The 25,190-nt window shown below is 65.1% G+C and overlaps 1 protein-coding gene across 7 annotated transcripts in view; it reads left to right on the forward strand.

Annotated features, from left to right (window-relative positions):
* NACC2 (NACC family member 2) overlaps positions 1 to 25,190 on the forward strand; it is a 58,032-nt gene that overhangs the window by 16,698 nt on the left and 16,144 nt on the right. For 3 of the 7 annotated variants that reach the window (XM_070430194.1, XM_070430191.1, XM_070430193.1), the window contains exon 2: positions 18,342 to 19,296. In XM_070430194.1, the coding sequence (XP_070286295.1) occupies positions 18,408 to 19,296 (889 nt within the window). In that variant the 5' untranslated portion in view covers positions 18,342 to 18,407. Of the gene's footprint in view, positions 1 to 14,793; positions 14,862 to 17,131; positions 17,213 to 18,341; positions 19,297 to 25,190 lie in introns of those variants that run through there. The other 4 variants (XM_070430197.1, XM_070430198.1, XM_070430196.1 and 1 more) reach the window with 4 other exon arrangements.

The raw sequence follows: 25,190 nt of genomic DNA on the forward strand, positions 1-25,190 counted from the left end.
CTGGTGAGCAGAGGCTGCCCAGAGCCTGCGCACTGTAGGGGCTTGGAACGCCTGCTGGGCCTGGGGTCTGACGGCTGGCGAGGGGCCGGCTCCCTTGGGCCTCTCACCAGCCCAGCCGGCCACTTGCCTCCAGGGTCCGTGAGCTGGGCCCTCCCTGGGCGCCCTCTCCTCCTCCCTGAGGGGAGCAGTCCGCCCCCTCCACCCCGTGAGGCCCCACCCCTCCCGGTTTCCTCTCTGTGTGTGGAGAGGTCATGCCCTTCCCGCCCTCCCAGCCTTGGACCCGGGGTGCCGGCTGGGAAGACAACCTCACTCCTCACGGGCCTGAGGCGCTGCTCACCTCTGGGCCGGCGGCCCTGGCGGCCTGGCCTCGGTTTCTCTGTTAGCGAATTCCTGCTCTCACCGGCCCGGCCGGGCCTGGATGAGATCATGAGTGAGATATGCTGGGGGCGCGGCTCCCTCTGCACCTGCAGCTGCTGACAGGGTGGTGCCGGGCTTCCTCTCTGCGGGTCTGGCCTTTGTCTTTCAGATCAGGCCTGGGAAGAGCAGGAACTCTGACCCAGGGAGGGTCTCCCCAGGCGGCCGGGGCAGGCACAGCGGGTCTAGAAGGGTCAGGGCCAGGGACTGAGAGCATGGCTCCTGGTGCCTGTGGCTGGCATCCTGGGGGGAGGGAGGGACCCCCGTGCCCCACGGCTGCCCCGGCTGGGAGCCCTGGGAGCAGAAGGACGGGGAGGGCATCTGGGCTCTCGGGGCCCCGCCCGCCCCCGCCGCTGGCCGGGCCTGTGTCCAGGCACGCAGAGGGGCACGAGCCCTTCAGGCTCTCCCAGGTCACGTGCGCCCCAAGGCTGTGTGAACGTGGGTGGGTAACTCGCCCTCTCTGAGCCCTCCCTGTGCATCGGGGCAGCTTCCTTATTAGGTGCTGGGAGGCTGAGGTGAGCAGGCCTGGCCTGGCCTCTGTGCAGCACGGGCTTGGCCTGGGGGGCCTCCCCAGGGGCCCTCCCGGGAAATGGGCTGGAGCCAGTGAGGGTCATGGTCCTTTAAGGGGAGGCTGCTTCCCAGTCTCCAGGGAGGATGGAAGCTTCTTTTCTCTGAGACGCTTCCCGGCCTCACGGCCTCACGGGGAGCGGAGGCTGGCTCTGGCCCGTCCGAAGGAATCCTGCCCCTCCCCCGCAGCCCGGGCCCTGGCATCCAGGAGGGCACATGGCCATGGATGGGCCGGGAGCTCCTGGGCCCCGCCCAGTGCCTGCCCGGAGCCTGGGAAGCAGGCAGTGCCGGGGGCGGGGACGCAGGGGCTGAAAGTGCCCATATATAGTCACTGGGGTGAGCCACAGTTCGGGCTGTGTCCCAGGCCCAGCCACGGTCCCTGAGGGTGGCCTGGACCTGGGGGTGTGGCCCTGGGGGGGCTGGATTGGGGGCGGAGGGTCAGCACAAGCTTGGTGCTCTAGGAGCGTCTGTTGATTGAAAATAAAAATCTGGCCCTGGCTGGTGTGGTTCAGTGGATAGAGCCCCAGCCTGTGGACTGAAGGGTCTCAGGTTCGATTTCGGTCAAGGGCACAGGCCCGGTTTGTGGGCTCGATCCCCAGTGTGGGGCGTGCAGGAGGCAGCTGATCCATGATTCTCTCTCATCACCGATGTTTCTATCTCTCTCTCTCTCTCCCTTCCCCTCTGAAATCAATGAAAATATATTTAAAATAAATAAATAAAAGCCCGGGGCCCTGAGTGGTCAGGGTTGGTTGTATTTCTGGAGAAAACACCTTGAAAATTGGAGGTAGCAGTGCCGTCCAGGGCCTTCTGGGCCTCCTCGTGGGCCTTGGGGGTGGGTGCCCGCTTGTCTTCAGCCCAGCCCTTGCCCCCCCAAAGGCCCCTCATGATGGTGGCACCCCTCCCCATCCTGTGGTACCAGGGCTCCCGCCCTGATGGCCGGTATGTTCTGAAGATTGGCATTTTCTGGCGTCCAGATAGTGGGGAGCAGGGGGCTGCTGGGGCCTTAGGGGGAGCCCCCTCCACCATCGAGAGCAGAAAGGCGGGGCCTGGCCTCTCCCTCCGCCGCCCTGGCTCCGTCCTCGCCCGTCCCTGCCATGGCTTTCGCTGCGTTCTGACTTTCCTGCTGTTAGAAAATCAGAATGTTAACATAGTTTTGCTCATTTAATTTGGTTTCCGTTGGACTGCTAAGCGCCTTTGTTAAATTCTGTATATTGATACTTTTTGTTGTTGTCAGCAGTTTTTTCTTCCTATTTTTTTTTCTTTTGGATATAAAACCATTAGGGTGAGAGAAGATTAAAAAGATACATTACAATTAAAATGTTAATGAAATCTGCATCATACAACTTTGGAAACCCTTTAGGCATTAATCTTGCCTGTGTCATGTCCATTAACTCTGGCTATTCTTATTCCACACTGACCCCTGCTGAGAGATTTGTGCTATAATTGGATTTTTTTTTAATAAAAAAGAAAAAAAAAGCTTTTAAGAAAATAGAGGTTGAGGGTGGCCTGGCTCCTAACTGTAGGGAGGAGAGGGGAGCCCTTGGCTTCCTCTGCCCCGTTCGTGGAGGGGTGGGGGGGCCCCAAGTGGTAGGCCCTGCCCCTCCATCCCGCCTCACCCTCTCCCCTCCCCAGTGGAGCCTGTATATACCCACTGCTCTGCTCCCAGGGGACACCTGGGGTGTGGACGCTGCCAGGCCGCTCACCTGCCAGGGATGTCTCCCGGCTCTCGGAGGTGCCGCAGGCCACAGCTGGGTGTGGCTGAGCGAGAGTGAGGGTGAGCTCACTGTCCTGGGGAGAGGGCGCTGGGGGAGGGGCGATGGGAGCCCCTGGCCAGGCCCTCGGGGCTTCGTGGCAGTTCCGGTGGCGCCCGAGCCTCCGGATTGAGTTCTCAGGACTCCGTGGCACCCATGTGTCTCCTAGGAGCCTGGCTTCCTGGGCACTGGGGTGTCCAGCATGATGCTGGGCGGGGTGAAGGGAGCCCCTCTGCCCACCTCCAGGGCGGTGGGGACCCGGCCAGGTGGGCAGCAGGTGCCCCATGACCTTCTCTGCACAGACGTGCCCTTGACTGGCCGGAACCAGCAGTGGTTCGGGTTGGGCGGCGCCGCTGGGTGAGGCTGGCAGGAGGGGCCCAGGGCACAACGGCTGGTCTCGCGGGGAAGCCGGTCAGGTGGTTGGCGGTGGGGCTGCAACTGACGGATTTCGTGTCTGTGTTTGCAACACCTTCCTATAAAGGGAAGCAGCGTCTAGAGGACGGCTCTGGTGCAGCAGCCGCCTCAGCTCCGCTGGTGCCAGAGCATCACCAGGGGCCGCGTTACTGGCAGCGAATGATGCAAACTGCCCGCCAGCGGCACTCCCAGGATGGGGTGGGGCGGGTCCGGGGGGCACTGCTGTCCTGGCCCCCAGCCTCGGTCCCTGGGCTGTCTCAGGACAGTGCCCCCCTCCCCACAGCCTTGTCCCTGGTCCATGGCGGAAGGGGGTGGGGGGGGTACTCAGGGAGGGACACGAGGGGCATCGGGGCAGGTGGACCCAGAAGAGGCTCCGGAGCAGCCGTGTTCCCCAACCCCCGGGCCTGTCGCTGGGTCCTGATGCCTGTTAAGTGCGTGATGCCTCGACACTGGGCCCGGCAGGTGCGTGGAGGAAGCTGGGCCGGGGACCCCGAGCTCCCAGCACTTGCTCCTCAGTTCCTGTCCCAGACCGGCCTCCGTGCAGCAGGCGATCCTGGGACGGACTCACACTGGCCTTGCAGGTGCAGGGCCTGGGCAGCCCCGGGGAAGCAGTGCCGCCCTGGGGAGGGGGAGGGGGAGGGACAGGAGCTGGTCGGAAGGTAGCTGCTTCATCCCCTGTCACCAGCAGCCCCGCTGGTTCTGATGGGGGCCGGGCTGCAGTCCGCCAGCTTCAAGATTTCTTCCGTCGCCCTCTGTCCCACTTACTGAAGAAACTGGACAGAGCAGGTTTGGGGTGAAAATGTTCCTGACCCCACAGAGCGGGACCATTTGTGGACTCTCAGAGACAGTGTCCGCCTGGCAACCATGGGATCTTAGGGGTTCCTGCACCCCAGTGCCGGCCGCCAACCGTGCTTCGTGCCGCACTGCCCCTCCTGGTCGCACTGCCCCTCCTGGTCGCACTGCCCCTCCTGGTCACACTGCCCCCCCTGGTCGCACTGCCCCTCCTGGTCACACTGCCCCCCCTGGTCGCACTGCCCCTCCTGGTCACACTGCCCCCCCTGGTCGCACTGCCCCTCCTGGTCACACTGCCCCCCCTGGTCGCACTGCCCCTCCTGGTCAAATCACCGTGAACGGCAAGCGGGGAGCAGGGGGCCTGGTGCCAGATGCTACCCCCCCACCCGCCCCCCAATAGCTCAGAGGAGAGGCAGGCACAGCTCAGGGGCTGCTGGGACTGGGCGGGGCCTGACAGTTCTGAGGACTCTGTGGGGACGAGCCCTACCATCGTCCACGGAGCAGCGGCGGCCACAGAGCCCGGGAATAGGGCCAGTGTTGTCTTGTGATTTGAACCCCACCCCTCACTGTGCTGCTGGGGGACCCCGGGCCTCAGTTTCCCCATGTGTGAAGTGGAGGGTGCGGACGGTGAGCTCTGAAGCAGAAACAAAGGGGGTGCATCCCACGTCCTGTCCCCTGGGGGGCTCTGTGCGGACATCCTGGCTGGAGGGGGGGAGGGGTCCCCGCCTGCTTTTCCCCTGTGACCCGCCCGCCTCCCCCTTTCCTGCCAAGCCCACCTCCTCTGTGACCACTGCTCCGGAGGTTGCTGTGGGGTCCGCCAGCTCCCGGACACAGGGCTGTGATCTGTTTCCCTGTGGGAGGGGCGGGAGCCTGTGAGCTCACCCACCATAAACCCGGAGCTTGAGACAACAGGCGGTTACCCTCTCAGCTCTGGAGCCACAGTCAACATCGAGGTGTGGGCAGGGCTGGCTCCTCCTGGGGCTCCGGGGGAACCCCTGCCTCCCCAGCTCCTGGCGGTGCCGGCAGCCCTGGCCTCCCTGGGCCTGAAACACGTCCCTCCCGTCTTCATGTCCACGGTCCGTGGCCGTCGTCCCTCTGTGTCTGTGCCCAAAGGTCCCTCTTCTTACCAGGACACCCGGCATTGGGTGCAGGGCCCATGCGATCCAGGATTGTGAGACCCTAACTAATCCTGAGAGACCTTCTTTCCTAATAAGGTCACATTCTGAGGTCCTGGGTGGACATGAATCTGGGGAGACCCTATTCAACCCAGGGTGGCCGGGGCACATAGAAACCCTTCAGTGCCCGGAGGGGGCAGGCCATGTGCTCAGCCCTGTGCTTGCCCAGGAGGGCGGACAGCCAGACACACGGACAGACAAGTGCCAGGTGGGCATGAGGGCCCGTGCAGGCAGGAGGTCTAGGGGGCTCTGTTGTCAGGGGCAGGGCTGGGGTGCAGGGCAGGAAACGGGGCGGCCGATGGAGGGGGATCTTCCCGAGACTGTGCCCGTGGTCACGGAGGTTTGGGGACAGGACGCAGGATTCGTGTTGATTGTTGTAACCAGTCTGGTTGGCCCGTCCATGGCCTGTGAGGGTCCTGGGAGGAGAGGCGTGTGGCCACCGTGGACCAGACTGTAGCAGAGACCCCACCAGGTGGCCCTCTGTCCTCTCTTCCTGTGTTCCTCCCATCCCCCGCCCCCCCAAGAAAAAAGTAAGTCATGAAATTGGGGGAAATACCAAACCCGGCAAAGAGAAAAGAACAGAGCACCATCCGGCGAGGGTAGCTGGGTCCCTAGAACGGGCCCCAGGGGCCAGGCTGCGGACGGCACTGCGCCCCCTTCCTCTGGGCTCCGGGGCCGTGTGCCCAGGAGGGTGAAGCAGGAGGGGAGGTGTCCCCAGCCTGGTGTCCCCCCCTGCGGACGACAAGCGTGAGAAGTGGGGTCCGTAGAGAGGTGGCCTCCCGTAGGCCGCGTCTCCTCCCTGACCCCAGCGGTTTCGGGGCCGCCTGGTCCTGGAGGATGTTGTCTGAGTCTGAGCCGGTCAGCCCGCGGCCAGCAGGGTCGAGGTCCACGTAGGGTGAGGGTTGTGTGCTCCCCGGGGCGGCTGAACAAAGTGCCACCAGCTGGGATGGGCTCTGGTCGGGCAACTCAGTGCGTCAGAGGGTCGTCCTGATACCCAAGGCTGCAGGTTTGATCCCCGTCAGGGCACACACGAGAATCAGCCAGTGGCCCTAGCTGGTGTGGCTCAGTGATGAGCGTCGGCCTAGGAACTGAAGGGTCCCGGGTTCAATTCCAGTCAATAGCACATGCCCAGGTTGTGGGCTCGATCTACAGTAGGGGGCGTGCAGGAGGCAGCCAATCTGTGATTCTCATCACTGATGTTTCTGTCTCCCTCTCCTTCCTCTCTGAAATCAATAAAAATATATTTAAAAAGGTAGACAAGAAAACAAGTGAAATTTTTAAAAAATCATCCAATGAATGCATTAATAAGTGGAACAACAAATCAATTGATCTCTCTCTAAAAATCCATGTTTTAATAAATCTATATATATAAAAGCCTAAGCTACAGTTACGACCAGTTGACCAAACGATTGGTCGACCGGTCACTATGACATGCACTGACCACCAGGGGGCAGACACTCAACGCAGGAGCTGCCCCCTGGTGGCCAGTGCACTCCCACAGTGGGAGCACCGCTGAGCCAGAAGCCGCCTGGGCTCACGGCTGGCGAGCACAGCAGTGGTAGCAGGAGCCTCTCCTGCCTGCAGCTGTAAGGAGTGAGGGGTCCCGGACTGCGAGAGCCCTGGACTGCGAGGGATGTCTGACTGCCGGCTTAGGCCCGATCTCCAGGGGCATCAGGCCTAAGCCAGCAGGCGGACATCCCCCGAGGGGTCTTGGACTGTGAGGGGCGCAGGCTAGGCTGAGGGACCGCCCCCTCAAGTGCACGAATCTCGTGCACCAGGCCTCTAGTAAACAAATAAAAGCAGTTTATGCTCTCCCGGTTCTGAGGTCCCAAGTCCCAAATCAGGGGACTCCCTCCCCAGGCTCTAGAGCAGTGGTTCTCAACCTGTGGGTCGCGACCCCTTTGGTGGTCAAACGACCCTTTCACAGGGGTCGCCTAAGACCATCCTGCATCTCAGATATTTACATGACGATTCATAACAGCAGCAACATGACAGTGATGAAGTAGCAACGAAACTAATTTTATGGTTGGGTCACCACATGAGGAAGTGTATTTAAAGGGCCAGAAGGTTGAGAACCACTGCTCTAGGGTCTGGTCGCTTCTGGCTCCCTGGTCCTGGGTGTGGGCTGGAGGCCCCGAGGCCGAGGCTTGGGATGGCATCACACCTGCAGCCCTTTGACGAGAAGCCCCACCCTCCCCTGCTCGCTGCGGCGTCCTGTGGTCAGTCTGGCTCTGTGACGCGCTGCCCAGAGCCGCTGGCGGGTCAGCCAGGACCCAGGGTCGTTGGAGGGTGTCCAATACCCCTCGCTTCACAGAAGGAGACAGTCCAGAGGGTTGGGCCCAGAGCAGAGGGCCTTCCTGGGTCCAGGTGCTGCCCTGGAGGGGCCGGGGCAGGACAAAGACAGCAGGTGCAGCTGCCCCTCGCCCGCCCTCACCTGCTCGCCTGCTCACCTGGGCCAGGTGCACCAGGTAGACAGCCCGGCCCTGCAGAAGGACTGCGCCTCCTGGTCCCGGGGCAGGCGGGAGGGAGGCGGGGGAGGGGGGAACAGGGCAGCGGGGTGCCCCCCAGGCCCCTGGGCATCCCTCAGGGTTTCGGTTCCTCCTCGCTGTGTCTTCACCGACTTTGGTAACAATTATAACTGAAGGAGACGCGGCGCGGCCGGTCAGGGCCCGGCAGCTGTGATTACGTCACAGCCGCTGATTTCCAAGAAGCCTCGTGAGGGAGTTCGTTAGCGGCGGGAGGCGGAAGCCCCAGGACGCGTGCCCAGGCCGCCTTCGGGATGCCGGGCAGGGAGCGTGGCGCCGGACGCCCGTGCCGGCGGGAGGAGGTGCCAGCGCCGGTGCCCGATGCCTGGGCCGGACTGTCGCCCCAGCAGGGAGCACGGTACCAGGGCAGGTCATAGGTTAACTAGGTCGAGTCCCCACGCTGACCCGCCCCTCCCCCTCGCTCACCCCGCTGCTTTCTCTCCGGGTTCCCAGCCCCTGGGGCTGCTGGGACGAGGGTGCCTGCCTCGTTCTGAGTTCGGTCGCTCGCCTTCCTTGGCAAGTCCTTCCCGTGCCCCGGTCAGTTCCGGAATTTGTGAGCTCGGACGACAGATTGTTTCTTTCCCGAGATGATTTGAGATCCTTGACCTGGGGCTGTGGTGTCTCAGCTCAGCGCTCCTGCCACCTCCATGCATCTGAGCAGCCACCAACCAGGCAGCTGTCCCCAACCCTCCGGAGGGCACGGGGAGGGGGTGGCGTCCCAGGACCGGTGCAGGCTTGCCCACGGCTCACAGTGGCTCCTGCCAGCCCGGCTCTGGGGGGCAGGCAGAGGTCCCTCAGGCCACGGACCCAGGTCCTGCCTCCCAGCTGCACCTGGACCCGGTCACGGCTGGAGGACAAGGGACCGAAGTGACCTGGGCACAGGCCCTGCTCCACCTGCCTGGCCCCTGGAGTCCGGCCTGCGCTGCGGGAACGTCACCTGCCCAGAAGCCGAAGGTGACGCTGGGCGTTTTCTGCGAGGCTTGGCCTCCGGGGTTCAGGGTGCCAGCGGCTCATGTTTGGGGAGCCCGCAGCAGCCTCCCCTCGCTCCCCCACGCGGCCCCCTCGCCCCCCACCCCATGTGCTGGGTCCCTTTGCCCTGGATGGACGCCCCTACACTCAGTGGCGTCTCCAGGTGCCGTAACTAATGGAGCACACACCTTGTTGCAAAGCCGTGATTGAGCTCAGATTAACGTATTTACCGTCAGTGCTCCCGGGGGACCTGCTGGGGAACGGAGGTGCCACGGTGACTGCGGCATGCGCGATGGTGACAGCGAGGTGACTCCTGCTCTCTGTGCTGCAGGGCAGGTGACCCTCGGGTGCTGCCTCCCCAGCCCCCCCGGCGTCCCTGCGGCTCCCAGGGCCCCAGAGGAGGTGGAGACTGCCCAGTGGTGGGGCTGCACTCTGGGCCCTGGGCTGTGGGACCAGGACTGCCCGTCACCCACCTGCCAGCCCAGCCAGTGTGGCTCAGTGATTGGGCGTCAGCCTCTGAACCAGGAGGTCACGGTTCGATTCTCAGTCAGGACATGTGCCCAGGTTGCAGGCTTGACCCCCAGTCGGGGGCGTGCAGGAGGCAGCCGATCAATGATTCTCTCTCATCATTGATGTTTCTGGACGAGAGACCTGGCCCCACCCACAGGTGACACGTGTGGACGTGGCTGAGAACCAGACCGAGTGCCGTCTTGGAGGGAAATAAACAAAAAGAAAAAGAGGGTCAGCAAAGGCCGAGGCCTGCGCCCCCGGTTCACAGCGGAGACAAGACTCGGTGGGGCTGACTCCACCGGCCTGGGCTGCCCACCCGCTGCGTCCGCCATGCCCTCCGCCTGGAGCACCCGGCCGCCTGGCCTCCGTCCTGACTCGCCTCCGAGGCTGGTGAGCGCGTGGGCCTGGGCCTGACCCTCGGACCCACGGAGGCCTTGCACCCCTCACCTGAGGGGACCAGTGTGTCCTGGTCCCTCTGGAGGGAGCATTGGGCCCTGGCCCCTCCCCAGGCTCCGGTTGTGCCCTCGGTGTCTGCAGCCCCCGCCTCGGCTTCGGGGCTCGGGGGAGCCACGGGAACCAGCTGGGGCGACACTGGGCGCTGGAGGCGGGCGGTGCCAGGCGCTGGTGAGGGAGGACCCCAGGGCAGCCTGGCGCCCTCACCCCGTCCTGCACAGGAGCTGCCTCCAGAGGAGAGGGGCGCCCCGGCCTGGACCCGCCTTCTGGGAAGAACGCGCCGCCCGCCTGCCGGCCATGTGTCGGTACCTGGGCCATAAAGTCAGGGCTGTATCTCTGGTCTTTATTTTTCATATCAGTAATTACCTTTTATGGCCTCTGATACCGGGAGCACAGTCCCCCCCCCTCCCCCCTGGCTCTCTCCTTAACACAGCCGCTGCACAGGGCTTCGGGGAGCCCGGGCTTGCGGTTAAGATTCTCACGCGGCAGCATGAGGACAATTATGTGTAGCTTTTATTCGGCCCCCAGGATTCTGACTGCATTATCCGTATTTCCTTTAATTTGTGGGATTTCTAGTAAATGGGCTTAAAAATAGGTCTGGGCACGATGCCAGGCAGATGCGGGCAGCGGCAGCCTCTCTGCATCTCTCTCTAAAGGCAGATGGGGTGACCCTCGCGTCCCCCAGGCCTGTGCCTCCCGCGGGTCCCTGAGGTGGCCCCACCACCCCACCCAGGAGGAGCCGGGTTGGGCCAGCCTAGGGCCCAGCTCCCAGATGGAGGTCGGGTGGCCCTGGCGTTAGGGGCCAGGACCTGTGTGTGACGGGGGGGGGGGGGGGGGGGCGGGGGCGGGTGTCACTGCTTTTGGCTGCCCACCTCCCGGGCTCATGGATGGTGCTTTGTCTCAGGTGCCCTGGTTTCCAGCTGCCGCTGGGCCCACGGGGCCTGAATCTGTCCGCGCCGCCGTGAGGGCTGGGGTGCCCCTCTGGACAGGACAACAGAGCCAGTCCCTGTGCAGGGCTGGAAGGAGCCCCTTGGGAGAAGGTGGGGCAGGCTGGTGGCCCCGGGGGAGGGGCGGCATGTCCTTGAGGTGCTGTCTGTGGGCGTCTCCCCTGCCCCACACTCGTCTCTTACTTGAGGGCAACATGGTGTGGCCTGGGCTGCCCAGCCCTGGGCCAGGTGGGCTCCACCGGCAGCCGCCACCCTGCGAGCCCTGAGTGGGGGCTGGTGGGCTGGGACCCGTCTCCGCGTAATCGCCCCCCCACGGTGGCTGATTTAGTGTTTGTGTGTCTGGCTGATTTACATTAGGTTTTTAAGTATAATTAGAAATGCAGGAGCTTGTGTCTTACCTCGACTATTTATGGCAGGATATGCAGATGAGGAGGGTGATGAATATTAACGAGGGAACGTGTGGGGGCGGCTTCTTAATGAGCTGAGTGACCCCACTGGCTGGCCCGCCCCCACTGCCCCTCCGCCCACGCCTGGGAGGGCTCCAGGCCCCCTGCCCTCCCGCGGCCCTGGGACCGTCCCCCCAAAGACCCCCCAGGCCCATTAGCAGAGGGAGGGGAGGGGGTGCTGCGTGGGCCCGGGGGGGCCCAGCTCCCGCCAGCTCAGCCTGGGCAGCCCCTGCTGGCATTGCCAGCCCCCCCCCCCCTCCCCCCCGGCGCCCCCATGCGCAGGGGTTGAGGGGCAACCCTGTCTCGGAGATGAGAGAGGAGGGCGCAGCCAGCCCAGGAGCGAGCTGGCGTTTTAAGTTATTAAACTGCGCCCCAGGGAGGCACTCTTCAAGCTTACGTTATTTAAATTACAAATACGGGGAGATTGTCGGCTCTGCTCAAAACACCGCTTAATTCTCGGGAAACCTCTGGAACCCTTTCGTGGCCGGCGTGGACTCCGTGGGGCTCAGGGCTGGAGGCAGGGGGCCGGGTGGGGGCCCCAGGGCGGGGGCTGGTCCGTGGGTGGGCCCTTAGCCCCGGCTGCTTTGCTGAGTGACTGCTGCTGGTGTGGCTCTAGGTTCACCCCGTGTTTGCTTGGCCCCCCCCACCCCCACTCATGTCAGTGTTTGAGGGGGAGGGCGGCGGCAGGGTGAGTTGTGTCAGATGAGCCACAGGATGTGCCCACCCCCCCGACGTGGACCCAAAGACCCTCACCCGGACCCTCAGCAGAGCCCTGCACAGGCCGTGTGCTGCGGGACTCAGGGCCCTGTCCACCTGACGGGGTGTCCACCTAGCTCGCACCCAACCCCGGGGCCCAGTGGCTGGGGTCTGATGGGGCCTGGTGGTGGTGGGGTGGGGGTGCCCTGGCCCTCGGGGCTGGGGTGGGGGTGCCCTGGCCCTCGGGGCCGGGGTGGGGGTGCCCTGGCCCTCGGGGCCTGGGTGGGGGTGCCCTGGCCCTCGGGGCCTGGGTGGGGGTGCCCTGGCCCTCGGGGCTGGGGTTGGAAGGGCCCCGGCTCATGCTGGTGTCTGGGGACGGTGCTCTCGGTGTCTTCTCCGGGGCCGGGCGGACTGATGGGCGCATTCTGACTTTGCAGGCCCTGGCACACCGCCCTTCTCTGTTTGGGAAGAACCGCTTCCAGGCAAACGTTTGTTAGCGCCGTTAAAACCAGCTTTTATGCTTCCAGCCGTCCAGGCTGTGGTCTGGGGCGGAGGCGGCCCAGGTGCCTGGCCGGATGCCCAAGGCCTCTCACCTCTGCCTCTCAGGCTGGGACACGGGGAGCCGGGCGGGGTCTGGGGGGTAGGGCCCCAGGCAGAGCCCATGAGCCTCAGGAACCTCAGGGTTCCGAGGCCCGTGTGCCCCCTCCCTCCGCCCAGGGCCTCCTGAGCAGCCAAGTGCGGAGGCTGGGGTAGGATCCTTGTCTCGCAGCAGAGTGCCGGCAGCCGGGCAAGTCTGGGCCTCAGCTGCCCTGTGCCCTGAGGGCGCTGTCCTCCGGCCACTGGGAGGTAAAAGCAGGAGGCACGGAGGGTGGTGATGGGGTGCAGGTCCTGCCCCGAGGCTTCGGCAGGAGGCCTGCCCTCTCAGCACCTCAGTGTCCTTCTCTGCACCCACCTGGAGGGGGTGGTGTGGGGTCCGAGGGAGGGGCTCCTGAGAGCTGAGACCCCGCCCGGAGCCCTGCTCCTGCTTCTGGGGGCGGGGGGGGGGGGGGGGGGGGATTCACGAGCCGGCTGGCCCCCCATGAGCGGTGATGCTGTGGAGGCCCAGCCCTGCTTTATGGTGCATTAAAAGTTTAATGCAAACCTGAAGCCTGAAGCAGTTGGTGCCTTGCCCAGCCCCCAGGGGCCCGGCACACCCGAGCTGGGCAGCCTCAAAGCCGACGGGCACCTTGGCCCCCAGAGGGCCCACTCCGCCCTCAGCTGCTCTGCACTCGGATGTCGGGGCGCTTCCCTCCTGCAGGCAGTGACGGAGCCCGGGCTGCAGGGAAAAGTGAGGCAATGGCTCTGCAGGCCGCTGTCCAAAGTGAGCCCCCCCCGCCCCCCCATCATCCTCCACGCAGCAGCTGGGCGTGTTCCTGAGGCCGTGTGCTCCATGTGTGTGTGCACGCGTGTGCGTGTGCGTGTGCATGCTGACTCACAGAGTAACCTGCTGCCTCCCTGCCAGACACCGTCCTGGGGGTGTGGCCACGGGTCCTCGCCCCAAACTCTTCGGGGGGGGGGGTGTCCTTGCAAACAGCGGGCTTCTGCTGAGAGGGCAGGGCTGGGGGCCAGGGGGGCTGTCCGGGGAGAGGTCAGGGCCCGGCCGGGGCAGGGGAGGTGGGGTGGCCAGGGCTCCGTTTTCTCCTGCCGCGTTTCCCAGGGTACCCGCCCCCTCCCCCTTCTGTGGGTGTGTTTGATGACTGCGTGTTTGCCGAGGTCCAGACCTCTTATTAGATTGGCAAAATTAAATCCTGCAAAATCATTTTATTTAATTTAATTTGTCTCACCTCCCTTTCCTGCTGGTAGTGATCCCACAGAAATTAAACCCCGCATTCCTGCGCCTTGCTGTGCCCTTGCCACGGGAAGGGGTTTAGAATCTGGAGAGGGAGGTGGGGAGCCGGGGCTGGGCGTCTGGGACTCGGCCCAGCTGATCCCTGGGCCCGTGAGTGCATGTGTGTACATGCATGTGCATGAGTGTGTGCCTACGGAGTGCATGTGTGTACATGCATGTGCATGAGTGTGTGCCTACGGAGTGCATGTGTGTACATGCATGTGCATGAGTGTGTGCCTACAGAGTGCATGTGTGTACATGCATGTGCATGTGTGTGTCTGCACTCCTGGAGCCTGTGCCCTGCTCCTTGCTGGAGCTACACTGCCTGGGGGCCGACACCGCAGGGCCTGGGTCCCTGCTGTCCAGAGGGAGGGTCCACAGAGAAGAGACCCCTGGTCACCCACATTTTCTCATCTTGGGGAAGGTCCTGGGGTCTGTGGGGTGCCCCCCAGGCTGGCACAGCTGTGGGCGCTGGACTCTGGCTTTGTGGTGTCAGCAGGGGGTGCCAAAAGGGGGTTCCATTCTGAAGGGTATTCTGGGGGGGTTCCTTGGTGCAGTCGCTTTGAGGATGGGCACAGGGAACTGAGGGATCTCTGCCTGGCTCTTCCTGACCTTCTGTAAGCAAACAGCCGGGGGTGGGGGTAGAGGGCAGCGGGGGGGGGGGGGGGGTGGGGGGGGGAGGAGAGAGCTCCTGTGGAGGGAAACGGAAGAGGGGGCATTTCTGGGGAAGCAGTGGGGGGGAGGGGAGCAGAGGGACAAGGTGCCAGGCAGGCCCCACCGGCAGGGGAGGTGAGGAGGTGCCTCCCTTCCTGGCAGGTGGCCGCCCAGGCCCTGGCCCCCTCTCCTCTGGCTGCCGCACAGGGTAAACCAAGCCTTTATTTTATTCTTTTCTCCTAAAGTTCAGCTTTGTTCCTGCCCCAGCCGAGGCTTCTAAGAAAGCAACCTAAAACCAGCTCGCTTCGGGCTCCCCTGGGCCAGCCTCGGGCGCCAGCCTCGCCCGCACAGGTGGCGCGAGGACACGGCGGCAACAGCGCCAGTTGTCCTCGGTCCCCAGGGACCCAGACAGCCCCGCACCTTCCAGGGGAAGAATGGTCCCTTCTCTGGGCGAGCGGTCTGGTCCCGGCCCTGGGGTGCGGGCCCCTGAGATGCAGGGCCCAGGCGGGAGGGGTGGGAGGTGTGGCCGAGACGCCCACCTGGACCATCGCCCTCCCGCCAGGTCACGGCAGGTAACCGCTCACCTGGTGGAGAGAACCCGCCCCAGCCGAGGGTTTTACTAACATCGCCTCCCTGGACCCTGCGGTGAGTGCCCGAGGGCACACCTGACCCTGGTGCCAGGTGAGGTCTCAGGTGCTCTGTCATTCGCTCGAGGCCACAGGGTGTGGATGTGGATGTGGATGTGGATGTGGTGTGGCTGGGCCCGGGCCTGGCATAGGGGGTGGTGCCCGTGGGACCCAGGACCCGCTGTGGGAAGGGACAGGTGCCCAGGCTCCCTTTAGGACCCCATGGGCCTGCCAGCCCTCGGCCTTTGGGACACTTGGGGCTGGTGCACAGCACACTTCTGCCGGCCTCTACGCACCCCACCCCCGTCTGGCTCAGGTGACCCCGTTTTGCTCTGTGGGAGGCTCCCCATGGTGAGGGCTGAGGGCCTGGAAGGGCCGTTGGGGGGCCCTCCGCTCTGTGCTGTGTGTTGCTGGCAGCGTAGCCCCTTTTCTGCTATCCCCCGGCCATAGGCACTGGGCAGACCACCCACCCTCCCAGCTCATGAGCGCACCCGGTGAGCTTCCTGGAGGAGGCGGCGGTGGAGCAGGGCCTGAAGGCAGTGTTGGCTCCGCAAGCAGAGGCTGGCTGAGTCCTGGGGCCCCTCAGGGTTGCACCCCCTCCCCTCCCCATCCCAGTCTCTGGGTGTCCCTCTCTCTCCCTGTATGGCCTCTCTGGGCTCGCACACTCAGGCCTCACGGGACTCGGGCTGCCTCCACCATCCAGTGCAGGCAAGGAAAGGCCCGAGGTTCGGCCCCACTGGACCCGCCGTGGGACCCGAAGCCTGGCTGGTGTGGCGCTGCCGGTCCAGCGTGTTGAGGGTCCAAGTCCATCCCTCGCTGGTAGAGCCGCCCCTGCCAGCGCCCCAGGCCCAGTCCCTGTCTGTGTGACCCGCCTGTAGTCATCAGTCCCATCCGTGCGGGGGCACAGCCTCTGCGCCACCCCCCCCCCCCCCGCGGTCGGGTCCCCTCACCTGGGGTTCCTTGCCCCCCAAGCTGCTTCTCATCTGGTCTCAGGAGCTGAGCCCACAGTGGCGGGGGCGGGGGGCGGGGATGGGGAACCCCATGGCTTCCTCTCCTGCGGCCTGCAGAGGGGAGGGGGCTGCTGCCTGTCCGGCCTCCTCCCTGTGGCCTCCTCCTGCTCTGGCCGCCAGGGCTAATCCTCAGGTGAGGACAGTGATGCATCGCTGCAGGGACCAGACCTGGGCCACCTCCAGTGGCTACCTGGTCCCTTCTTGTGGATGCCCATGCTCTTCCTGGGGCCGCACTTGGCAGGTGGGAACACTGAGGCTGGTTGGCCCCGGTGCCCACGCAGCCCAGCAGGTGGTGACGTGAGCCTAGGAGGTGCCCGTGCTCTGGGGAAGGCCGGGCCCAGGGGAGGTTGGCACCGTGGCCCACCTGGGCGGCCCGGGCTGCTCCGTTACCTGGGCGGAGGGGGGGCTCTGCTACTCTCCTGCTGGGGCAGGTCCATCAGGGGCCCGGCTGGTCCTCCGAGGGCGCCTGGCTGCCCCACAGTATTTACATTCTGCTCCAGGTGAGGGTTGGGGGACAGTGACGACCCTGGCGAGTGGGGTGGGGTGTTGGGCTGGACCTGCTGGGCCTGCTGCTCTGGGACCCCAAGGAGAAGCAGGAAGTGGGGCACTGGAGGGAAGGGGCAGTGCCTCTGCCTCCCCATGGGGTCTGGGGTCTCCTGGCTCTCCGGCTCCTGCCTCATCCTCATCTGCCCCCTTCCCCTCCCTCTGCCCCCTTCCTCGCCCGGCTCCTGCCCCGCTGCCCCACCCCTGGCCCCCTCCGCGGGCATCGGCTCTGCCAGCTCTGCAGACTGTTTGGAATAGTTTAGATGCTTTGACACCCCGGCTGAGCTGGATGGCCAGGGCGGCCGTTTACTGGGCAATTCATATGCAAAACTGCACCATAAATTCCCAGGCTGTCTGGTTGCCGCGGCACCGCCAGCGTCCCGGCTACAGTACAGTGTTTCTGCCATCTTTGTTTGCATTGCAGTGAGTCATCAAAAGTCTGTCTTGTACCAACACCCGGAGCCGTGCATTCCTCTGGCACGACAGGCCACTGTTTTTAAAGCCGGGCTGGGAGCTGGCATGGGCTCCGGCTCCCAAATCAAAGGCGGCTATTCATCCCCGAGCTGCCTGGATGTCCGTCCGCATCCGGCCTCTTCATTTAGATGCTGTGCGCTGCCCGGGAGAGCCGGGCTGGGTGCAGCTGAGCCGGCCGCCCAGCCCGCGCGGCTCTGCCCCCTCCCCCTCCCCCTCCTCCCGGCTCCTCACCCTCCCCACCCCAAGGGCTCCCGCTCCGTTTGCTGCATTCCCGGAGCAGCTGGCGGCTGCGGGCACAGGCGGCCGGCGTGCGGGCGAGCCTGCCCCTTCCCCTGCCGGCTGAGCGGGCAGTGCGGGGCCCCGGCGGCAGCGGCCAGAGGTAGGTCTCCCTCTGGCCTGGCAGGCAACTTCTCCGCAGCGGGGGCACTGCGGGCCCCCCCACCGCGGCTGCCCACCTGCCCAACTCCGCCAGGGTCCGGGCGCTCCGCCCTCGCTCTGCCCCCTCCGCTGGTCGCCCAGCCTCTGCGGCTGCCGGCACTTTCCTCCCAGGACAGAGCGGCCCTTTGTGTGGCTCCCGCAGCACGGAGTTGAGTCGGCGCCCTCTGCGCCCGTCCGCCCCTGCCCCCTTAGAATCCGCACGGGGTTCGCTGCCGGAGCCCGGCCCCAGCCCCGGGGTGCCCAGCGGCATCCCAGCCGACCAGTCCCTGCCTCCAGTCTCCCCATGACCCTGCAGTCACCTGGGCTGGGGACTCCAGCCAGTGAGGATTAGCCGGGGTTAGAAGCAGGGGCCGGGGCTGTGCAGGTGGGGCTGGGACAGGCTCCGGTTGTTCTGCAGCCGGGCTCCTGACCGGGCAGCTCTGGACGGAGCCCCTCTGGCCCTGGAGTCTCCTCTGCAGGACAGGGAGGGGCAGAGCTGGCGGAGCCCAGCCCTGGAGTTCTCCCAGCTCCCCTCTCACTTCCCGGGCGCCCCCAGCTGTCCCCTGCGCTGCTGCTCTGAGGAAAACAAACCAGAAACCCAGAGCCTGGGGGGGTGGGGGGGGCGGGGTGCTGGGGGCTGCGCCCCTTGCTCTGGGTTCCGGACCCTCCCTGGGGAGCGGCGGGTGAGGGGCTGCTTTGCTGCTAACTTTTTCCTGGGAAAGAGTTGTGTGAGCGGCGCCTGCCCAGACCCCTCCCGCCTGGTGGGCTGATGGCCCTGCTGCGGTGCAGGCCTCGCTCTGTCTTCTGCTCTGACGGTGTCTTCGAGGGCTCGCTCCCTCCCCTGGGGGCGGAGCGGGCTCTGGGCTTCTGGCCTCCTGTGCAGCTCTGAGCGTTGGCCCAGCCAGGGTCCCATGTGAGCAGGTTCCCCCAAGACCTCTGGACAGTTCTGGCTGCAGGAGGTCTGGGAGCAACGGGCAGGGTGTGTGCTGGGTAGAGCGTGTTTCAGGGAGTTGGGGGGGGGCCCGGCCGGGGGGGGGGGCGCCCTGGGCATCCAGGAGGCTGACCCGGTGCCCCCCGCCTCTCTCCCACAGATGTGCCCGCTCGGGCCGCTCCCGCGCTGAGAGTCCGAGGCAGCCCCAGCCCACCCGTTGCCCGCCATGTCTCAGATGCTGCACATTGAGATCCCCAACTTTGGGAACACCGTGCTGGGCTGCCTGAACGAGCAGCGCCTGCTGGGCCTCTACTGCGATGTGTCCATCGTGGTCAAGGGCCAGGCCTTCAAGGCCCACCGGGCCGTGCTGGCCGCCAGCAGCCTCTACTTCCGCGACCTGTTCAGCGGCAACAGCAAGAGCGCCTTCGAGCTCCCGGGCTCGGTGCCGCCCGCCTGCTTCCAGCAGATCCTGTCCTTCTGCTACACGGGCCGGCTGACCATGGCGGCCAGCGAGCAGCTCGTGGTCATGTACACGGCCGGCTTCCTGCAGATCCAGCACATCGTGGAGCGCGGCACCGACCTGCTGTTCAAGGTGAGCTCGCCCCACTGCGACTCGCAGACCGCCGCCATGGAGGACGCCAGCTCCGAGCCCCAGAGCCCCTGCCACCAGCTGCCGCCGGCCGCCCCCGGGCCCCCCTACGTCGTGTCCCCCTCCGTGCCCATCCCGCTGCTGACCCGCGTGAAGCACGAAGCCACGGAGCTGCCTCCGGCCGCCGGCCCGGGCCTGGCGGCCAAGCGCCCACTGGAGTCCGGGCCCCGGGACGGCGCCGCAGGCACGGCAGGCGCCGCGGCAGTGGCGGCCGGCCCGGCCCCGCTCAAGCTGCCCCGCGTCTCCTACTACGGGGTGCCCAGCCTGGCCTCCCTCATCCCCGGCATCCAGCAGGTGCCTTACCCCCAGGGGGAGCGGACCAGCCCCGGCGCCAGCAGCCTGCCCACCACCGACAGCCCCACCTCCTACCACAACGAGGAAGATGAGGAGGATGACGAGGCCTACGACACGATGGTGGAGGAGCAGTACGGCCAGATGTACATCAAGGCCACCGGCAGCTACGCAGGTAACGCACCGCGCCCGCCCCCAGCCGGCGTGGCCCGTCTCCAGGCCCCACGTGGGCACCAGCAAGCCTGACCCCTGCTGGGTGTCGGGCAGGTGGGTCAGGGACAGCTGGAGGCCACGGTGCTGGAGGTGTGCAGGGGGCCCCCCCCAGAACCCCAATAGCAGGAGCCGAGACCTAAGCGGGGCAGGCCTGGGCCGGGCTCCAGGGCCTCCTCTGAGGGCTTTGAACTCGATCCTCGGTGAGATGAGGGGCCACAGGAAGGCGTTTAGCTGAGCCGAGCCCGCGGGCAGCTAGTGGAGCCTGTAGAAGGCCCTGCCTCCCATCGGACAGATGAAGAGACTGAGGGCCCCAGTGGACCAGGGACCTGCCAGGGGGCTCACAAGACACCGTGTGTGTGGCCCACGCCAGTCACTCGCCTGCTACAGGCCTCAGAGTCCTGTCTGTGAAGTGCTGGCCTCACGTCACCCACGGCCCATTCACCGCAGCCTCTCTCCGCCCACGCGGTCCTGCCTGCCCCCAATCAAGGCAGAGCTTCCCCTGTGCCCATCCCGTCGGCCGCCACCCCCCGGGGCCCCGCTGAAGGGGGGCTGCCCCACTTGGGACCTACAAACCCGAGATGCCCTCGTTTAGACGCCTGCGCTGCAGACTGCGTCACAGTCCCTGGAGAGGGCTCAGGGTTTGTCGGGCAGAGGGTCCCGTTGTTGGGGCCCCAGATCGGGTGTCCCCCGTCTCCTGTGTTCCCCGAAATCTGGCGGTGTGCCTGGGCCCGCTGCCTGCCCTGGTTTGCATGCGGGCCCGCGTCCAGGGCACTGGATCCGGACACATGCGCCAGCGGGAAGCAGCGCCCCGCGCCGGCCCGAGGGCAGTGGGGACTCTCCCCCCTGGTCCTGTCCTCATGCCCTGAGGGGCTCCTCCATCCGTCCTGGGGGCAGGGCAGCGGGAGCTGGGCCCTGGGGCAGCTGGGCCCCAGAAGCCATCGAGGACTGGATGGCTGGGTCTCAGCCTCCAGGCTGGCCTGCTGGGTCCCTCCCACGGGCTCTGGGCGGGGGAGGCGGTTTCTCTCGAGGTGTCATTGCTTCACTTAAACGTGTGTGGTCATATTTGCACGAGTCCCATGGGTACCAGCCAGGAAACCAAGCAGTGGCCTGGCCTTCCTGCGGCCACATGGGGCTCAGGCCTTGCAGGGGCCGCCAGGGACCTGCCTGTGTGTGCGGACAGCCACCAGGGAGGCCGGGAAGGGCCATGTAGAGCCCCAAACTGGGCAGCCCCACGTCTTCCCCTCCCTGGGAGGCAGGTCCCGGCCCAGGGCAGACCCACGCCCCTGAGCTCCCCTGTTCTCACGCTGCAGCTGAGGGTGCCGCCGGGTGGTGGGGGGGAGGGGGGGGGCGGGATTAGGGCAGGATCTGTCGAGGGCCAGGCTGGGACTGCCACTGGGGGCCCTGAGGGTGCACATCTGGGGACCGCCCTCCCGGCAGCCCCGCGGCCTGCCCCTCTGATGAGCCCGGAGCCTCTCTCCGCCTGGTCAGGGTGGCCACCCCTGTCCTTGGGGTTCCCAAGGAGCCACTGGAAGTGGCCATGGAATGGCCAGGGTGGGGTTCCAGGGTGGGAAGGCCAAGCTGTCTCTGGCCCTGAGGTGCCTAAGCCGCTCCCAGCCCCCACCCAGTCCTCAGACAAGGGTGCCGGTCCCCGGAGGCCAGGGCCTGGGCCCTCCCCAAGCTGTGTGCCCGCAGAGGCTCGCCCACGTGTGGGGGACAGGAGGGAGCCCCGCAGCCCCCTCACCTCCTGACCCCCCTCCCTGGGTGTTGGGAAGCTGGGACCTGAGGGGCAGGGTGGGCCGGTGCTGCCTGCAGCTGGCCCAGGACGCTGCGGCCTGGCCTTCTCCTCCGCGAGCCATAAGTGGGGCAGGGAGGGGGTGTGATTTCTTGGTTAAAATCTAGGTTATTGGCAGTGACGTCGCTGGCATCATTGGGCGCTGGGCATGCTGGGAAGAGGGTAGTGGGGGAGGGGGCCATGGGGGTGAGCGGGCGAGCAGCCGCCCCCAGGGTGCTGGCCCCTCCCCCAGCTCCTTCCGTGCCTTGGCCTGGCCAGGTCCGGGGATACCCTCTCAGCCCCCGCTGAGGCCGAGCAGCGTGGGGTCCCCAGCCCAAGGGTCGGGCTGGACTCGCTTTAGGCTGGAATGTTCTCAGGACACTCAGGACTCCCTTCTCCTTTCTGGCCTCAGTTTCCCCTGTGCCGAGGGCGGGGGCTCTGTGAGCAGCACCCACCAGAGGAAGCGTGGACACCGGTGACCCCACCTGCACCCTCGGCTCCTGGGGAACAGGGGGCAGTGCCGTGTGGCCAGCCTCTCGCTTTGGAAATCGGGATGAAACACTGCAGAGCCGACTGCGCTGGAGCCGCAGCCCCGGCGTGTTCCCGCGTTGCCTGATTTCATCTGTTTCCCAGCATGCCCTGTGCCCGGTGATGCCAGTGACGCCACGTGCCAGGCCCCATCGAAGGACGGGGTCCTGACGGGGGTGTTGATGGGCCGAGTGGGACTCCCCGCCCCTCTCACAAGGCCCCCCTCCTCGCAAGGTGTAGCTGGGGGCCGGCCCCGCGGGGCTCAGGTCAGCCCTGCTCCATCCAGCTCCTGGGGCTTGAGCGGGTGGGTGCCCGCAGGTCGAGGCAGTGGGGCCTGGGGTCAGTGTTGGTTTCGGGTGGGCGGGCATAGAGGGCGGGCACCCTGGTGCAGGCAAGGGGTCTGCCCTGTGGTTTCCCGGCTCCCTGGGCAGGTCTGTGCTCACAGGCTGCGCACAGCGGTGACTGAGATGGGGTGGCCCCTGCCCTTGCATTGGGGAGACAGGCAGCAGATAGGACCCGGAACAAGTGTTTGGTTGAGTGGCCACGGTCACCCCAGCCGCCCCTGGCCCCGGGGGAGATGTAGGTGGGGAGGCGAACCGACAGGGACCTGGTGGGTGGGTGTGGCACCACCCGGGCCCCTGCCCTGCTCCCCATGCAGAGGGTCCCCCTCCTGTGTCTGACCACCTCCCTGGCCCAGCGTTCTCACGGCGCCTGGACTGCAGGGGGCCCCGCCCACTCTGCCCCAGCAGATGTTGGAACCAGAGGCAGATGTTGCCTGAGGAAGCCTGAGAACAGGCCCCTCCTCTTTAGGGACCACGGCTGCCGTGTTAATCCTTCCCAGGGACCCCCCGGGGCTGTGTGTGCACCAGGGGCTCCTGCTGCCGTGACCTGAGCCCGTGTGGTCCCTCCCGGGTCGTCCCACCAACCCCTGCGAGCCGCTCAGGTCCCGCTCCTGGGACAGGCCTGTGAGCCTCGGTGGTGCCGAACCTCGGGGCCTGTGGGCCCAGGCCCTGCTGTCCCAGCCGGACACGCACACACACCTGGGCACGGCTGTTCCCGCCCTCCCCAGCGTGTGCGAGCCCTGCCCGGGCCCGGCCCCTCTCTGTGCAACCTACAAGGCCATGCTGCCATCTCTGACCTTACAGATGCAGCCAAGGTTTGGGGGGGGACGGGGGGGGGGGGAGAGGGGAGCCCACAGCTGTGGCCCCTTCAGCGAGGCCTCCTGCCTGCTCTGCCCACAGCTGGGAACTCAGGGGCTGTCCCACAAAGAAGGGCCTAGAAGGCGGATTTGTTCTTGAATCATCCTGCTCCCCACCACCCACACTGCCTCCTGGCCTGTGAGCCCAGCAGCCTCTGGTGGGGCCCGGGGAGCAGGGGTGCGTGTGCCCCTGGCCTGGCGCCTCTGGTAGATGTAACTTCCTTTTGAAATAACACGCTGGCGGCGCCTCTGGGTCAAGGAGGTGCCAGTCCCGTTGTGTCCGTCCCGCCAAGCACCCAGGAGGCTGCCCTGAGGGCGACGGGCACCCCAGGGGCCATGGGGGCTCGTCCCTGAGAGCCTCCAGGGGTGGCCTCCCGGGCGCCTGGGCCTCAGCCGCTGCTGCCAGGACGCAGGTGCCCTCACAGCTTCTGAGCAGCATCACCTTAACCCTCAGACCCCCGGACGCCCCGCGAGTCCTTAACCCAATCAGCTGAGGTGTAGCTTACACACTTCAGTGGGATCGGTGAACAGAGAACCCCGTGCGCCTTGGGGAGAGGCCCCGTTGGCACCTCAGAGGGGGGGTGTTTCCGTGGCCCCAGACACTCCACCCCCGGCTCACCTCCCTCCCACCCGCCCGGCAGCTGGGCCTGCTCTCCCTCACGCGGGGGCCTCTGGCTGTTCTAGAACAGCCCGTAAGCGAAGTCTGGCTTCCTTCATCAGCAGAGTGCGTCTCAGACTCAGTGCGGGGTGGGTCAGTCCTGCCTTTTTTCTCCCTTTTGTTTATGAACGTGTTTATATGCCGTTCAATGTGCCCATTTCAAAGGTGCCGGTGACGCTGTTGGCAGCTGCAATCAATCCGGCGTCCCAGTCAGTCGAGACACAGAAGGCTTGACTCCCCCCAAAAGTTTCCCGGGTACCCCCCCCCCGCCTTTCCCACTCCCCACTCTGCCACGGCAGGCTTGCCTTTTCTAGAGTCTGTGAGCGAGAGTAGACAGCGGGGTCTCATGTTTTACTGGATCTTGAGATTCGTCGTGTGGGTCTAAGGGTGGGTCCTCGGAGCTCTCGGCTGCGCAGTCTCTGCCGTGCTGGGGGTGTGCCACTGGTGGCAGACGCGTGGGTAGCTTCCGGGGGGACTGTTGTCACCGCCCCGCAGTGCCCCAGGGCGGGGCTGCTGTGACCGCTGTGTGCAGGTGGCGTTGCCGGGCCACACGAGAGGTGCATGTTTCCCTCCTTGCTGCCAAACTGCTCACTGGTTCTCTTTTCTGTTCAGTCAGGAAAGAGCTTTGCGTTTCATCAGATGCTTTCTGTTCATCCGTGGAAGTGATGGTGTGGGTTTCCGCCTTAACTCTGCGAAGGGGGTGCCTGGCATCAGCCCGTTTTCGACTGTCGAACCGTCCCTGCATTCCTGGGCAAACCCCACTGGGTCACTGTGGGTCACAGTGTTGTCCCTGCGTGTGTGCAGCTGGGTTCAGCTTGTTCACGTTTTCTTGAGGAATTTGCGTCTGAGTCCGTGAAGGTGAAGTACGTGCAGTTCTCTCACGCGGCCCGGGTCTGGTTTGAGTACAGAACACTGCTCACCTTGGTTCCCTTCGCCTTCGTTCCTGAAACACTTGGCGTTGGTTTGACCTTCATTCTTCTCACGTGTTTGGTGGAATTGGTTCATCAGTGAGGCCTCTGAGGGCTACGGTTTTGTTGTTGTTAATTTGGGGAAGTTTTTGTTTGTTTGCTTGTTTATTTTTAAAGATTTTTTTAAAAAATATATTTTATTGATTTTTTACAGAGAGGAAGGGAGAGGGATAGAGAGTCAGAAACATCGATGAGAGAGAAACATCGATCAGCTGCCTCCTGCACGCCCCCCACTGGGGATGTGCCCGCAACCAAGGTACATGCCCTTGGCCGGAATCGAACCTGGGACCTTTCAGTCCGCAGGCCGACGCTCTATCCACTGAGCCAAACCGGCCAGGGCTTTAAATATTTTTTTAAAATTGATTTTTAGAGCCGAAACCGGTTTGGCTCAGTGGATGGAGCGTCGGCCTGCGGACTGAGGGGTCCCGGGTTTGATTCCGGTCAGGGGCATGTACGTGGGTTGCGGGCACATCCCCAGTGGGGGATGTGCAGGAGGCAGCTGATCGATGATTCTCTCTCATCGATGTTTCTAACTCTCTATCTCTCTCCCTTCCTCTCTGTAAAAAATCAATAAAATATATTTTAAATAAATAAATAAATAAATAAATAAATTGATTTTTAGAGAATAAGGGAGAACGAGAGAGAGAGAAACACTGATGTGAAAGGGAAACATGGATCAGCTGCCTCCTGCATGCACCCTACTGGGGATGGAGCCCATTACCCGGGCATGTGC

The sequence above is a fragment of the Myotis yumanensis genome, unplaced genomic scaffold (assembly GCF_028538775.1).
Source record: "Myotis yumanensis isolate MYYU_CA2020_CCGP unplaced genomic scaffold, mMyoYum1.0.hap1 SCAF_12, whole genome shotgun sequence".
NCBI lineage: Eukaryota > Metazoa > Chordata > Mammalia > Chiroptera > Vespertilionidae > Myotis > Myotis yumanensis.